General features: G+C 45.2%; 1 protein-coding gene across 1 annotated transcript in view; it reads left to right on the top strand.

Moving 5' to 3' along the window:
• Positions 1-14,854, top strand: part of LOC104164595 (fatty acid amide hydrolase-like) — a gene marked incomplete at its 5' end in the record, with an annotated part of 15,441 nt that extends 587 nt beyond the window's left edge. Inside the window, 18 exons of the mRNA XM_009703968.1 lie at positions 1,107-1,144; positions 2,397-2,537; positions 4,092-4,154; positions 5,330-5,450; positions 5,881-5,973; positions 7,006-7,166; positions 8,333-8,418; positions 8,637-8,720; positions 9,876-9,938; positions 10,079-10,156; positions 10,249-10,337; positions 11,091-11,127; positions 12,377-12,525; positions 12,742-12,804; positions 13,126-13,201; positions 13,854-13,938; positions 14,120-14,207; positions 14,744-14,854. Coding sequence (XP_009702270.1) covers positions 1,107-1,144; positions 2,397-2,537; positions 4,092-4,154; positions 5,330-5,450; positions 5,881-5,973; positions 7,006-7,166; positions 8,333-8,418; positions 8,637-8,720; positions 9,876-9,938; positions 10,079-10,156; positions 10,249-10,337; positions 11,091-11,127; positions 12,377-12,525; positions 12,742-12,804; positions 13,126-13,201; positions 13,854-13,938; positions 14,120-14,207; positions 14,744-14,854 — 1,626 coding nt within the window. The remainder of the gene's footprint in view (positions 1-1,106; positions 1,145-2,396; positions 2,538-4,091; positions 4,155-5,329; positions 5,451-5,880; positions 5,974-7,005; positions 7,167-8,332; positions 8,419-8,636; positions 8,721-9,875; positions 9,939-10,078; positions 10,157-10,248; positions 10,338-11,090; positions 11,128-12,376; positions 12,526-12,741; positions 12,805-13,125; positions 13,202-13,853; positions 13,939-14,119; positions 14,208-14,743) is intronic.
• Positions 14,855-15,068: the final 214 nt, after the last annotated feature.

The following is a 15,068-nucleotide window of genomic DNA, read 5'->3' as shown; positions in this document are numbered from 1 at the left end:
AGCGCCTTGTGGCATCTGCCCCAAAGTAGGTGGATTTTGTTGCTGCTACCTGGCCTTTCCTTTTGAGCCAGTGTCAAGGTTATGCGTGAAAGTCTCATTTCAGTAGCGTGACCTGTTACAAAGCTTGGCGGCTTGTTGGGCCTGGAGTGAAGGCTAGCGATGGACTGTGTTTATTCGTGAGAATACCTTGCAAGTAGCTTTCTTCCAGGATGTAACAACCAGAATACCTTTTTATCCTTTGCTTTGTGGCAGCTTCTGGTGTGTGGCCCTGGGCTTGTTTCCTTTCTTGAGATCCCCCTTGGAGGGGGGACATGAGATAATCAATCTCCTACAGGGTTGTGCTGTCTTAGATTAGATGCAGATTAGAGGCAATGCGTTTTCAAAAAGAGAAATTCTGATTCTTATGTAATGTGTGAGGCAACATACCTCTTCATGGATCTGGGAGTGTGAGTCTTGCTTCAGACTTATGATATATTTGTACATCCCTTAACATGTTTTTGAAGTCTGTCATTGAGCTATTAAGACAGGCTAGAACAAGGCTGGTCTCTTTGGGACTGCTGATGTTGCTGGACTGGGAACCAAGGTATTCAAAGAGTGTTTTCAGCTGTCTCTTACCGTGGAGGCTCTAAATTTCTCATGCTTTTCCAAGTTGACTCTGTTTACTGCAGAAGCTGGTTGAGTGACAGGAAAGATCCTAACAGTGGGATAAACAACATAATAAGCTTCTACCTTATCTAATGTTTGCATCATTTGCAGAATGTGAAGGAAGTAACAAATGGGAGCTATATAGATACCTCTTAACAGTGTTGCAGCTTGCAGCTGCAGGCTTTCTGGGCCGAGTCAGGGAAGGACAGAGGCAGGAGAGTCAGAAGAGCACACTCTTTATAGTTACATAAATGAGAGGTGGGGGGAAAGCGTTTTGGACTGATTTTGTGGCCTGAAATACAAGTATTTGTGCTATTTTTTTTTACTACGTATCATTGCATGTTCTCTAGGGTACTCTGAGACTGCAGCAATTGTAAGCACATTCAGCATTCCTTGTCTAGTGAGGAAGGTGTTCGGGTCAAAGTTACTGCAAACCAATGTGTCTGCTTATTTTCTTCTAGGCTTTTGGACAGATCTGCTTACTGCCTTTCTTAATAAGGTAAGAGTGGGGAGTTTTCTCCCTCTCCAAGTTTGGTTTTTTTTTTTTTTAAAGCTGCTTGCATTGCATACCACTTACAGGCTATCTGAAATGATCTTTTCTAAGAGGGAAGCTGTATAACTTGATTGGAGAGTGAGCAAGATTATTTCATAGACGTTGTTTACTAGATTATTTGAGTTTTTTAACTACTCTGATTGGAGTGTGTCTTTATCAGGAGAAATTTACCTTTTTTGACACTCAGGCAGGTGCATAGAAATGGAATTCGTCAGCTTGCCTCTTTGCCTTTCTCTTCTTTTGCTAGAGAGCAGCCTTTCTTTCAGAGCTTGTGGATGTGCAAATCTGCTGTATTTATCACTAGTAGTGGTAAAAGAATAGTAGTAGTGGGAAAATGAGGCCAGACATGAAGTTCAGAGGTTTTAGTATGTTCTTTTTAAAGATATCTGCTATTTTAGGTCAGCCTTTTCTCCTTCTCTTGTGCTTATGTTTTTGTTTAGAAACTGTGCTTTCAAGTGTAGGTTGCACTAAGAGCCACTCGGGTAAGAGGTGTTAAGAACCTCCGGCTCACGCTTGGCTTGCATAGTTTGCCCGTCATTTGATGGGTCATCTGTGCAGATCCCAGGACACTGAGAAATGTATTACACACAATTGGTACCCCTGAATTTTTACTTGGGGCATGGGATTTTTGAGAGAATCAAACCCAGTCAAGTGTGACTACTGTTAGACAGCAGATTGTTCCTTGATGTCTATGGCAGGGTCTTGTTTTCCTTGCTTTACGTGTTCTAAGCCCTGGACTTGTGCTGCAATCCCTGTTGTATTTGGTTGTAAATGAACTATGTTGAAGCAGGTAATGGAAAAGTCTGAAGAAATGCTTGTTTTGATGGGATTAATGCTTGAATGTGTGGTTTATACTACTTTCTCCTTTTGTTTTCCTCTCCATTCCTGTCTTTATTGGTCTGTGGGCGATATGTCTAATTAAAGTGAACTGAAAACTTTCACCATTTGTTTCCCAGCTTGAGTTTACAGAGACTGTCTGGCCTTATGTCAAGAGGTGGGAGGCTTTATTAAGCAAGCAGAATAGATTTGATGCTGTCTTTAGGAAAGGTGTGAGAGATTGTCTTGTAACTGTTGCAACTCCCTGCTGTGAGAGCAGACTGCTAAGACAAAATGTTCTTGGGTAAGGTTCCCTCTAACAGTCTGAAAAATTAGTCATGATAAAGCTTGCAAACTCTAGCAGTGACTCTCTCTCTTTCAGGCTGAACAACTTCTCGCTCATGCGTTCCCTTGACATTCATGAAGATCCCACGTTTATCCCGGAGGTTGCTGCAGAGGTTATGGAAGACAAGTCTGAGGCTAAAAGCACTTCGGATATTATTGAGCAGCTGATAGATGCAAGGTCAGTATGTGATGCATAAGAGTGGAGTGGAAGAACACACGAGTTGGCACTATTATGTTAGTGGGAAGCTGTTGTTGTCAGTAATCTGGATTAAAATCTTTTTCCACACCCAGCTACTTTACAAAACAAAAGGTGCTGTCAGTCATCTTTTCATTTGTAACTTACAGATCACTGGTAGTTACAAGCAATGTGAAGTTTCTACAAGCTTCAGGGAGTCTGATTATTGGGAAGAGACCACATTCTGCCCTTGGCAGGGCTTTGGTTGCACTATTAGAGCAGATCCACTTAGTGGTTGGCTAGTCAGCACGTACATCCCTTTAAGTGAGTTTGCAGCTGTGCTGTTTCTTGCCTGGAAGGAATCTCAAAGAGAACATAGGGATTGCTTGGAAGAGAGAGGGAACACAGGTTATAAAGGAAACAATCCACAAGAAGTTATGGTTTGTTAGGTTGTTTGGATAAAAGGCTGTTCAGCTTCTAAATTTTAGCCTGTACTTGATTGAATTCCACTAGATTCCAGGCGAAACATTACTCAGGCTCATGTGTCTTGCTGAGGTGGGAGCAGTTGAGCTGCTATGAATGCTTTCCCATCTGGTTCTTAGTTGTGGACCTATCCAGTAGTTACTGAAAATGTCTATGAGCTGCACTTCATCAGTGTCTCAGAGAGGGGTTTCTCTGTATGTATCTTGGCTTTTAGAAGGACTAAGCTTGCTCCCTGCTTGGGAGCAAGGAAAAACATTCAGCTCCTTCGCTTTAGAGGGAGGGATGTATCTCCTGCAGGCATTGCTTAGGATGAATGCAGCCTTCTGGTTCTTGTGTCCCCGGCTCTGCCAGTGATATATTGAGTATTACAGAGCAGGTTACTGGAGTCTTACCTCTTCCTTGCATAGCACATCATGGTGCTATACGCTGTCCTGTTCCAGGATATGGCTTCTAGTTTGAGTGATGACATGGAGGCATCACAGGAGGTGTAATTGTAGGTAGCTCTTCAAATGGTCTTATGTTTGTTCTGTTGTGGTGAGAAATGGTCTGTTTCTTATGTGCTAGAGCCATCGACTTAGCTTTTAAGCAGTTTGCTGATGTGTATCTTTGTGTGTGCTGCATAGTGCCTTTTCCCCCTCCTGCACTGCACGCTGTATGTGCTGCTGGCTATCTCTGGGTCAAACTTGTGACAGAGATCCTGGGAGCAGGTTTACCAGTATATTTTAGGTATTCTGTAATGTTGTGGTTGCAAGTAGCACAGGTAAACCTGGAAAAAATTTTGAACAGTTTAATGACTGCTGTATTGCAGTAGAAATATGAAACAACTAGAACGTGTCAGCAAGAACAATGCATTATTTCTGTGCCAGCTTTAGTGTACCTGGTGTCTGGCATGCGTGCAAGGAGCCTGACGGTGTGAGCTGAAATGCATAGGCTAGGGGTCCAAACGGTGACCAGCAGGTTTAGTGTGAGTGTGTGGTGCCCAAACCTGCATTAGACTGTGACGCTGAAGCCTACAGGTCTAAACAGAGGTGGCTTTGATGATTTACATTTGCCCCTTTAATCATTTCTTTGCAGGTCTGATTCTGCTAGCAATGGGTTTAGCTTCAAAGGGATCAAAGACTACCTGGACTGCTACCAGTAGGTGAAGTTCTGGTCTGGACACAACCTATCTTGCATGTTCCTCTCCTGTGGGCTGCTACTGTTCCACAAGTTCTCAGGCGTGTCTTTGTTAGGATTGTTCTTGAGGTACCACTGTTTAGCATCACCCTCTGCAGTCCTTTCCCTCTAATAGAATAATGAAGGAAAGCCAATTGGGAGAGCTGGCACAACTTTTAGAAGCCCTGCAAGGATATTTAAATGCTGTTTTCCTTGGTTTATTGTCAGTCTTCTCTGAGAGAGATTTCTGCTTACTTTGTTTGCCCAAACACATGAGTGAGAAGGTGAGGAAGAGTCATCTGAATGCTGTAAATTGCACATACTGTGGATCTCTGAAGAGTCCCTTGGTTCCCCAGCTGCTTGTGCTCCTGTGAGCAGTTTGCCTGCTTTCACCCAGTAAACTTGTCAAGCTCAGAAAGAGCTGGGAGCACATCCTGACACTGAGGCTCCGCGAGCTGCTGGCTGCTTGCTAACTCCTGGTTGCCTCTGGGACATACGCCAGGTGCGGAGTACTCAGATAAATCCCCTTGTGCTCCTGGCACTTGTTCCTCAAGAGCCACCTCTGCCAGCAGGCTGTGGCCTTGGAGCAAAAGGCTGACACTGTAGTCTGGTATTATAGGTGCATACTGACTGTGAGGCTTTCGTGTCAGCTAGAGGTAGATGTGTTTGTGGTGTAATGTAGCCTTTTTCCAGGAGGGAGGGAAGGCCTGTTTGTTAAAGGTGGGTTATGGCAGTACTGCTGAGAGCCCTTTCTCTGTAACGGGAGGCCTCTGTAAAGGAGGCTGGCTTCTTGGTCTTAGCTCGTGATACTGGGACTTTCATAGCCTCAGGCTTTCAGGAGCCTGAGGACTCTTTAAAGCTGTCAGCTGTCCCTCCCTGTTTCTCTGGTGGTTCCGGAATATCTGGGGAACTCTCCTAGCTCCTGCCCCAACTCTGAAAGTTGGGAGCATGCTGTGTAGGCAAATTCTCCCCTTAAGGAAGGGAGTCTTTTGTCTTGATGGTGTCCACTGTGTTAAAATCATCACCACACACAGATTCTTATCTAGTTCTTGCTTACAGCTGTGACAGCTGCCATCTTACTGCATGAGAGACAAACCCTGTGTGGGGGTGTGGTGTGGGGGTCTTGTAATAAGGTCCCAACTTCTCCTGTCCTGTAGGAGTGGGAAGCTGACGCCATCTCAGGTAGCAAAGAACATCATTGCCATGCTGGAGGACTGCGACAAATCCACGCCCCCACTCAGAGCGATAGTGCAATGGGACCAGGAGCAAATAATGCTGGTAATGTCTGCCTCTGGTAGGTAAGGGGTCTCTGCCACCCCAAGAGCAGTAGCATCCATTAGAAAGGGCAGAGCCTCTTCTGCTGATGTGTTGCACAGAAAAATATGGACATTTTTCCTCCTCCTTTATGTGGAGGACTGCAAACAAGTTTACTTTCCTTCCTGCAAAGAGAGGTAGCATTAAAGCAATCTGTTTCCTGCTGGACGACTATGTTTAAAACAGGACTTCTGTGCTTATGTGGCATCCATTAGCATAGATGCTTCCCAGGAGTAGTTTCCCATCACCATATGGTGGAAGAAGAAAGAAACTTTTATACTTTGGCTTAGTAGCAGCCTGAGAAAGCCATTTTTGGTATCCATTCTGATACTGATAATGACCTTCAGCTCAACTAAATATATATAACATACAGTTTTTTTTTTTCTCTGTGCAGATGGCTGAGGCCTCCACTGCTCGTTACAAGAATAAATGTACCCTGTCTTATCTGGATGGCATCCCAGTGTGCCTGAAAGAAGAGTTCAAAGTGGTGAGTTTCCTCGTCTAGCTGTCAGTTCATGCTGCAGGTGGTCAACTTGGACAACTCACTGCGACAAGGTTTTAAGGCCAACTCCTCTGCAGAAGCCTGAGAATATGTTTGTAATGTGGGTTTGTAATGAGTAGGATTAAAAAATTTTACCAAGTGAAGACAGATCTTGTGTACAGCAGACGTTCCATATCTTGTACTGATCTCTTTAATCCATGGGGAGTAGAGGGTGGGGGTGGGAAACGGTCCCTCTTATGATGAAATGAGAATGTCTAAAAGCATCTGTAGTGGTAGGTGTAACTGTCTGGATTTCTCAGGCACTGACTCTGCTCCACTGGCAAAGCATCCCTCTCTCCTTACCTTAAAGGACGTCTCAGAAATATGCGAGTAACTTTGAAAATCCCCACTCACAGTGAGTTTTGCCTGTGGCCTGACAGCATTTACCATTAAATACTTCTGGCAGGGCCATCGAGCTGTCATAGGCTCTACAGAGACCTGCTTATAGGGTGGGAGTCCTGTTTATGTACAGATTCTTCCATTGCTGCCTCAAAGTGAAGAGTACTTAGCATACCTTGAAAATGAGTCCATCTGGTATTTTGTCATTTGTCTAATCTTGGTGCTTTGCTTCAAAGCACTGCAGATCTGAAACACTGCAGTTATGTCCGTGGAAAAATGGAAAATAGAGCTCCTGTGTGCTGTGGGGCCAAGGTGACTGTTCTGCAGCCTCTGGGCATAGCAGTTGCATTGCTGCAGGGAGGCAGACTTTTTGACCATCTACATGTTTCTGCTGTTCTGTATCACGGTATTAAAAGGACTCCCCTGCATAGAAGAAGAACCAAATGCTGAAGGATTAAGTTTCCCTCCTAAAAGAAACCAACACAGGACAAGTTGAAGGGTGAAGTTTCCTAGCCCTTACCTCTCTGGGTCCTAATGTTGGGGATCTGTTGTGGAGTTGAAGTGTACATGGGAAGCATGCACATGCCTGCCAACCTTGCCAGGGTTTTACCATGAATAATTGGGTGTCTTCTTGCTAAGGTACCTTACCATCACCGAGTGGGAACAGTGTATCTTGGAACAGAGCCTGAAACAGAAGATGCTACTGTGGCTAAGAAGCTGCGAGAGGCTGGGGCTATCATTATCGGGGTCTCAAACATGCATGAACTAGGGACTGGAACAACTGGATGCAACCCTAATAGGTAAAAATCCCTTTCCCCTCTCTTCCCCCGGGTCTAGAAAGACCTAAAAGTCTGTCCAGAACTGACAGGGAAGGGTACAAAAATAGGGCAAGCATGTGAGAATAAAACTGAGAGAAGCATCCTGTGCAGGGAGAACCCTGAGGGTATGAAAACCCAGCATTGTAGATTTGAGGGTCAGAGTAGCCATGGAAGCCTGAAGGCTGCTGAAACCAAAGGAAGGAGAGGATCCAAGTGGTGTCTGCTGAGTAAGGAACTTGGTTTGCCAGGTCTTACAGGCCTGGAGGTGTCAATGTTTACAGGATGAGTGATAGACAAAAGCAGTGACAGAAAACAAATTAATAGTAATCTAATGCTTAATCACAGTAATGGCTAAAGGCTCAGAACAGTGAGGAAAAAGTACAGTCATCTCAGGAGAATGTAGTGATTTTATTTCCTAGCTTAAGCTGGTTCACTGGAATTTGCTTTCCTGTTGTAAGTTCTCCAGCTATAGCCAAGCTGAGAGCTGCTATTCCAGAGCAGTGGTCCTCACAGCCTTGATAAGCCATGTGTAGACCCACACCTTGGGCATGGGCAGCTCAGTGGAACTGGGGCTCCCCCTCACCTGCAACAAGGTGCCAGGGCATTTCCTCACTGTGTGGGGTTGGCTGGATGCCCTGCTGCCTGGCAGGTCTCTCTGCTGTCTGGGGACTGTGGTCAGACTGGAGACTTTGGGAGCTGCTGCTCTGGGGTAAAGGGCAGAGCTGGGGATGCTGACTTGCTTGTCTGTAAGAATTGCTGGCCACCAACTGCTCCACCTTTAGGAAACGATTGGACTTGATGATCTTTGAGGTCTTTTCCAACCATAATGATTCTATGAAATCCATAATGCTCTGTGGCATACAGTATCGGCACAATGCTGTCACAGACAGAAGAGCTGGAGCCACATCCTTTCTCTTGCTTTGAGTCTGTCTCTTTTGGATAGGTTGCTTTTGGTAACAAGAGATTGGACTCTAAGGCAGAAGTCTTTTTTCCGTCTTGTTTTCTAGGGATGTAGTACTATCTGGGATTAAATGGTATCTCTTTTCTAAGAGATCAGAATCCCTGAGCTGTGTTTCTGGATCTTTTCCTGCTCTGTAGTGCATGCGGTCCTTCCTAGGAAAAGATTCAATGCTATTTGTCTGCTTCAGGTACCACAGGATCCCTAGGAATCCCTACAAGCCTAACCACTTCACAGGTGGGAGCTCTAGTGGGTCAGCAGCAGCTGTAGCCTCAGGTAGGTGGTCCTAAATGGAGTTCAGGGGTGGTGGGAGGAAGGTCCTGAGCCAAAGTGCCTCAGGCATTTAGTTTTTATGATGTGGTTTAGAAGCTGGAGGGAACTCCTGGCTGAACAGAGAGCTCTGTGTGCTGTCTTGGCTACAGCTGCTGGTGGAACGGACAGGGCAAGACAATGTCTAACTGATCACAGGCCAATGTGTGATTTTTCTTTTGTAGGTCTCTGCCCGGTGGCTATTGGCACAGATGGAGGCGGCTCTGTGAGGATTCCTGCTTCGTTCTGTGGTGTGGTGGGGCTGAAAGGTAATAGAGCTCTTTAATCGTAGAGGGTGTGTGTTTCTTGTTTGGTGTATCAGATAGAATGCCACAAACAAGTCAGGCACAGTCCATTAGTTCCTGTCAAGCAAAACTTGACCAGAGAAACTCTGGAGTATAACACCCTGAGAGTCATGTGGGTTGGACTGGCAGAGTGGTGGTATTCTCAGTACTGGCTGTTGAACAGATGTTCAAAAAAACCTAAGTTACTTGAGTCAAATGCTAAATAAAATGTGTGTACTGCTTTTCTTTCTACCCACTCTTCCCTCTTCAACCTTCCTTCTTTGCTGGGAGGTGTTCCCAACATAGTTGGGTGTTTGTAGTGAGCTGGTGTAAAGCATCTCCACCCACGATGGTTTGCCATCACCTCAATGTAGCCATTCCCTCTTATCTCAGTGTTGCAAGAAGTAGCAATGCAGTTTTTGCTGTAAGAATTAATATAATCAAGGAGAACGTGCAGAGGACATAAGAAGTGCACAGGGCAGTGTCTGCACTGTGGAGGATGATGAGGCAGGATTGTCACTTGGAAGAGATGCTGGCTTTTGGGAATGGTTTTTCATACTGAAGGATCTCGGCTGCTTCATCTGAGACCAGATACTTGGCCATTACTCTGTTTTTCCATCCTTCATGTGGTAAACTTGATTAATCTTGATTCATCTGAGGAAGATATGATGATGACAAAAATGTAACTGGTCAGAAGGGCGATACAAGTACTTGGGGAAGACAACTGGTGTTAGGCATGAAGTCTCACTGGTGAAGGGGGTAAGATCTCCCAGGGGGTGGTATCTCCTGCTGTTGATAATTCTGCTCCTGTCTCTCCAGCCTCCATACCATAGATGCTGCTTCTGCATATTTAAATGCATGTATTTCAAAATGTCCCTGCACATATTTCCACTCACCTAAATAATTTCTTACGGGGAAGACAGTTTCAGTATTTGTTGACTGCATCTGTTTCACTGATGAGACAGATTGTGGTCAGCAGAACAGGGTACTGAAAGATGAGTGCCTGGGCTCTGAAATGGCAAACATAAAAGTCACTGGCAGGGGTATGTTGCTTACTGACTGGGTGCACCAGAGCCATCTAGGTCAGATCTTACCAGTAACTGCTGATACTTAGCTAACTGCCCATTTCTTTTTCTCTAGGTACATTTGGGCGCATCAGTTCTCATGGCAGCTTGCCACTCTCCTACTCGACAGTCAGTGTAGGTAAGAGGGCTTGTGCTCACTTCAGGGACCTTGCTGTCTGGTGTTCTCACAGGGGAGGCAATCTATGCCTACAAAAGACCTTGGGAGGAAGGTACTATTTACCCCTTGCCGGAGTTTTATAACTGATCTGTCTTTTACAGGCCCTATCTGTACCTCAGTGGCAGATGCAGCCATTGTTTACAGTGTCCTTGCTGAGCCAGATCCACTCTATCCATATGGTGGGTGAGCCTTCTCCCTCCCTGAGCCCAGGTGCTCTGCCTTCCTAGAGGCATCCTAGATAAAAGGAGGAACTCTTGTTTGTTCCCTGCAGGACTAAAACAGCCCAAAGCAACCCTATCTGATATGTGTGCTCCTGACCTGAAAGGATTAAAACTGGGAGTGGACTGGACATTTTTTAAGGTGCCTGTTCTACCTCTCTCTTTCCGCTGCTTTGCAAAATGAGATTTTAAAGGAATTCAGTGCATTCAGTATTCTCTTGCCTGTCATCATTAGAGCTTCTTGTATTTAGTTCTATATTTGGAAGAGAATATAGCCTGGGTGAAAACAATGACAGGGATAGTTTTGTTTTGTTTTCTTCTTCTAAGGCAGCCTTTTGAGTAAAAGTCTGTTGGAGGCGTAAGGAAAGGTAACGACTGTACAGTTGATGGCAGTATGCTTCCTCATACTGCTGTTTCTATTGGAAGCAATGCTTCTGAACTGATGACAAAAGGCAGTTAGTTTAATATCAAATGAGGAAAACTCGTGTATCCATTTGATGACAATGCTCTAGCTGCTGCCTGGTATTTCATCATTCCAATGTAGAAACTGGGCTTGCAAGCTAGTACCACTTGGCAGTTGTAATGCAACCCCACAAATGTGCTGAGGATTTCTTTCCTGGAGGAAAACAAGGACTCTTTCTGGTTCTGCCTTGGTGCAGAGGAGGAATATCCTCTCCTCTGGAAAAGATGACCTTTCCTTTTCCTTGGGGGTATGACCTGCAGGCTCTTCTCTTGAGGCGAGTGGCCTAAGGCAGTGCTGGAGGGCTGTGTTTCACTACCATGAGGGACAGGAACAAGGAAAGCTCTATGAGGACCGAAGTCCTGGTGAGTGTGCTCACCAAGGAGAGGAGGGCAGTTACTGAAGTCTACTTAGTTCTTTCCTCTTATTCTCTAGGCATGTGATGCTGAAGTCCTGTCCATCTGTGAGAAAGGTAAAGAGGAAAAGTCTGTAAGTCTCTTATTGTGTCTGACATCATGGTATCACTTGGTGCTCCTCTTACTTATGCATTAAAAAGATCTCGCTTGAAGTCCTTAAAGGCAGATGCTAAAAGAGGTCTGGCTGAACAAACAGCAGTAGCTTTGTGTTAGGGAAGCCCTCCTCACTGCTGAGGGTTAAAAAGCTCGGCTGTTGTAGGCTTGTCAGATTACAATGGAAGAATGCAGTCCAGTGTGCTAAGCCTCTGTCTGTATAAAGACAGATCTGTGCTCAGTAATACTTACTGTGCAAGCTTTAATGGTAACAAGGCTTTTTTCACAACATCATGTTCAGTAGGAAAGACAGGGCTAGCTACGTCTTTGTGATGTATCCAGTCCTCTGGTATTTCCTCAAAATCAGACAAATGGTGCCATTAGGGTGGCTTTGTCAGATTTTAGACTAAGCAAAATTAACCTTGGTGAGTACTTTGGGGTGGGGGAGAAAGACTCTACAATGCCTGGTATAGTAGTTAGCCTCCTATGCATTGGAGCTGAGATAGTTCACAGTATTCAGACTTTGTTTGCCTGGATTTTCTTAGCCTACTCACGCTTCTACATGTGTAGAGTTTCTTAGGAGAGATGCACCATCAGCCAGTGAAATAGGCAAGCTTGGGTATTTATGAAGAAGTTGGGGTCAAAGAAGGAAGGGGATACTTTTTAGTCTGCAAAATAAATATTCACTTTTCCTGAAGTCTTGGTGTTCAGCTTTGCTAAAGTGCATCAGGATTTAGTGAACCTGTACCGTTGACCTGGTCTCTTGAGTATCCCCTGGGTTCCGCTACCATTATGGTTGAGAAGAGGCTTTGAATGGGAATCTCATGATGCTAAATAATCACTTCATGCTGATAGAATACCAGTCATGTCAAGTGTTCAGGGGAGCATTGTCAGTCCACCTTTACTCTTTGGGTTAACTGGGGGTCTAGAGAGATGAGATGAACTTGCCAGAAATGTAGTGGGTAAGTTAGGAGCCTGTATGCAAGCCCCTACCCTTGCCATGCTGGAATATTGAGATCTCGTTAGGCTGAAGGCTTTTACCTAGGAGAAGCAGCTGCAGCAGTCTGCATGCCACATGATGCACTGAAGATGCTTGCTTCGTAATGGCCTATGGTGTCTCTTAACTTCTCAAGGGGGTGGAGATTTGCAGCCCTTCTATGAAGTTTGGTGAACTCAGGGGTGCTGTCTGTGCTTTATCTGTTCTGTGTGCAGCTGTGGAGCACCTGCAGAGTTTGGGAGCCAGCGTGGTTGAAGTGTCTCTTCCAGAGATGGAGGAAGTGCGAGTAGCACATGTAATCTGCATTCTCAGTGAGATGCGGGACTTCCTGCAACCTGACTTCAATAAACATTTCCAGGAAATGGTAAGTAGCAGCAGCTTGGATCAGTGGCAGTAGTTGTCCTGGCTGATACAGAACAAGTGTCATGTCAGTGAGAAACCTGAAGCTCTCCTGCTTTTTCTATGACAAACTACCTGTTGGATGACTACTGATACAGGAGAGCAGACCTGGAAGAGAACTTCTGGGCTGTCACATTCAGTTTCTTGCAAGCAGGGCCATGATTGATGTTTTCTCTTTCAGAATTTGGATACTCGGGCTAACCTGGCCTTGGCTTCCCAGTTCACAGCTCTGGATTATATTACGGTAAGGAACATACTGTGGTGAAGGCTGAAGGGAGACACCTATTGAAATTGTAATGGTGGGGTAGAGGCTTCTCTTAACCTCCCTATACATGTGCAAGATGTCACCCACCTGTACAGCCCTCTGCTGTGAGAGCATGCTGAATGCTGGGCCACCACAGAGGACATGCCACCTGGACTGGTGTCCTGCATCTTGATTCCAAACTGCAGGAATGGTGTCTTCTTTTGCAAAGGCGTAGGCTTTGATGGGCAGAGTCTGTCAACATCAAACATGAGCCTCGTGAACCAAGAGGGCCTGATCAGACAGTAGTCTTTCTGCTTGCAGGCAAATCGACAGAGAACTCGGAGCATGAGATTTTTGCAAGAGATCTTCACCACTGTGAACTGTATCCTTACACCAGGTATTGGCAGTCTTGGCCAAAGAGCTGGTCCCCAACAGTTGTGTGGTGCATTTTAAGAAAAGTCACTCCATTAACATTCCCTCCCCAATTTTAAGAGCATGACTTTTGTGCAAATACTTTGCTGTGCCTCAAGCCTTTAGAAGATAATGCAGCCTGGTTAGAAAGACTGCTGTGTATTTCTAGATTTGCTATGTATTTCTGGACTTACTGCCTATGTCCATCACAGTGAGAATCTCCTTCTTGGTACTTGAAACAGGAGCTGCAGAGCCAGCACATTTACACAGGAGGGACTGGACATCTACTTACGTAATGCAAATGTTCTTGCTCTAAATAGAAACTAACTGCTTAATTCAAAAATCCTAGTGACTTGATTGCATTCCAGAGGTGTATCACCAATGTATATCAAACACGTGGCTTTAATGAACTGAGCTGTTCCTTGAAGATTGCGTGCTGCCTCACTCTTCCTTTGCTCTTTAAGCACTGGATCAGGTTGCCCAGAGAGGCTGTGGAATCTCCATCCCTGGGGATATTCAGAAGCCATTCAGTCATGGTCCTGGGCAACTTGCTTTAGCTGACTGTCCTTGAGACAGGTTAGACAAGATGACCTCCGGAGATCCCTTTCAATCGCCATAATTTTGTGATTCCTCCACAGCTGTTGCTTCCACTGCCCCAAGAATCTATGAATCTGACCTCTTGACTGGGAGCAGCGATTTGTCCTTCACAGTCCAGTCCATAAGGTAAGAAGAGTGCCGCTTGCACTACAGAAACAAAAGTTTGGGAACAGCTAGAGACTAGCTGCACTAACTGAAAGAGCTCGGGCTGTAGAGCAGGAGAGATCGATTCTAGCTGGCCCTCCCAAAAAAGGACGACTTTGCTGTTGTCCTAAGGCAGGAATGCTGACAACAGCTTTTCCCCCAGGTTCATGCAGCTTGCTAACTTCACTGGGATTCCAGGCCTTGTGGTCCCCATTGGATATTCTACTGCTGGGCTTCCCATCAGTTTCCAGGTGAGTATTGGTTCTTTGTGAATGCTGGGTGACAAAATCCCCAGCTGGCTTTGTCCTGAACCAGGTTCCTACTGTTCCACACAGCACATTTGAGGAGTTCACAGGTACTGGTAATAAGTGTTTTAACTTGTGGGTGAAGAGATTTGCCTCGGAGTAACTCACTCCTGAATGGCAGAGGAACTCTCTGAGTATCTGGGAGGTAGATTTCTCTCTCCCCCTGTGTCCATTAGTACCCAGTATTTGTCACTACTCTTTCCTCTCTTACTTCTCATTTCTGTAACTTCAAGTCCTTCCCTCTCAAAATGGGTCTCATGTAAATAAAAGGTCCATGACTTGTAATTAAAAGTTGCACAGCTGCCTTTATCCCAAATGCAGTGATGACATACTGGGGTAAAAGAGAAAAGCATGTCCCCTTTAGGTGCTCTTGGGGGAAAAAGTTTTTTTCCAGTGCTTTCAAGAGCATCTGTATGTGATGATGCGCTTTTTTTTTTTTTCCCTTTCCCCTCCTTTCTTTCTCTGCCTCTCTCTTCTCCCAGGTCATGGCAAAATGGTGGGATGAAGCTGTTCTTCTGAGGATTGGCCTGAAGCTAGAGCAGTTCCGTTACCAGACCAAAAAACCATCCATTTATTATGACATCCTCGCATGAGAGAGATACCAAGATGGGGAACAAGTCTTTTTTTTTCCTAGTCTAATACTTGGTCAGGTCAGAGTGGGCTTGTTTTCAGTGTTCATCTGAATAAGGCTTAGTAGCAGGCCCATTTGAGGAATGGGAAGGAACACTGATCTAAGCAGGCAGTGATGCTGACCAGGCGTCATTTCTACTCCCTGTTAGTTAGTGGATGGTCCAGTTTATACTGGGG

This window comes from Cariama cristata, unplaced genomic scaffold (genome assembly GCF_000690535.1).
Source record: "Cariama cristata isolate BGI_N322 unplaced genomic scaffold, ASM69053v1 scaffold18537, whole genome shotgun sequence".
NCBI lineage: Eukaryota > Metazoa > Chordata > Aves > Cariamiformes > Cariamidae > Cariama > Cariama cristata.
The sequence above is the reverse complement of the archived record's forward strand: the minus strand, read 5'-3'. Positions and strand labels throughout refer to the sequence as shown.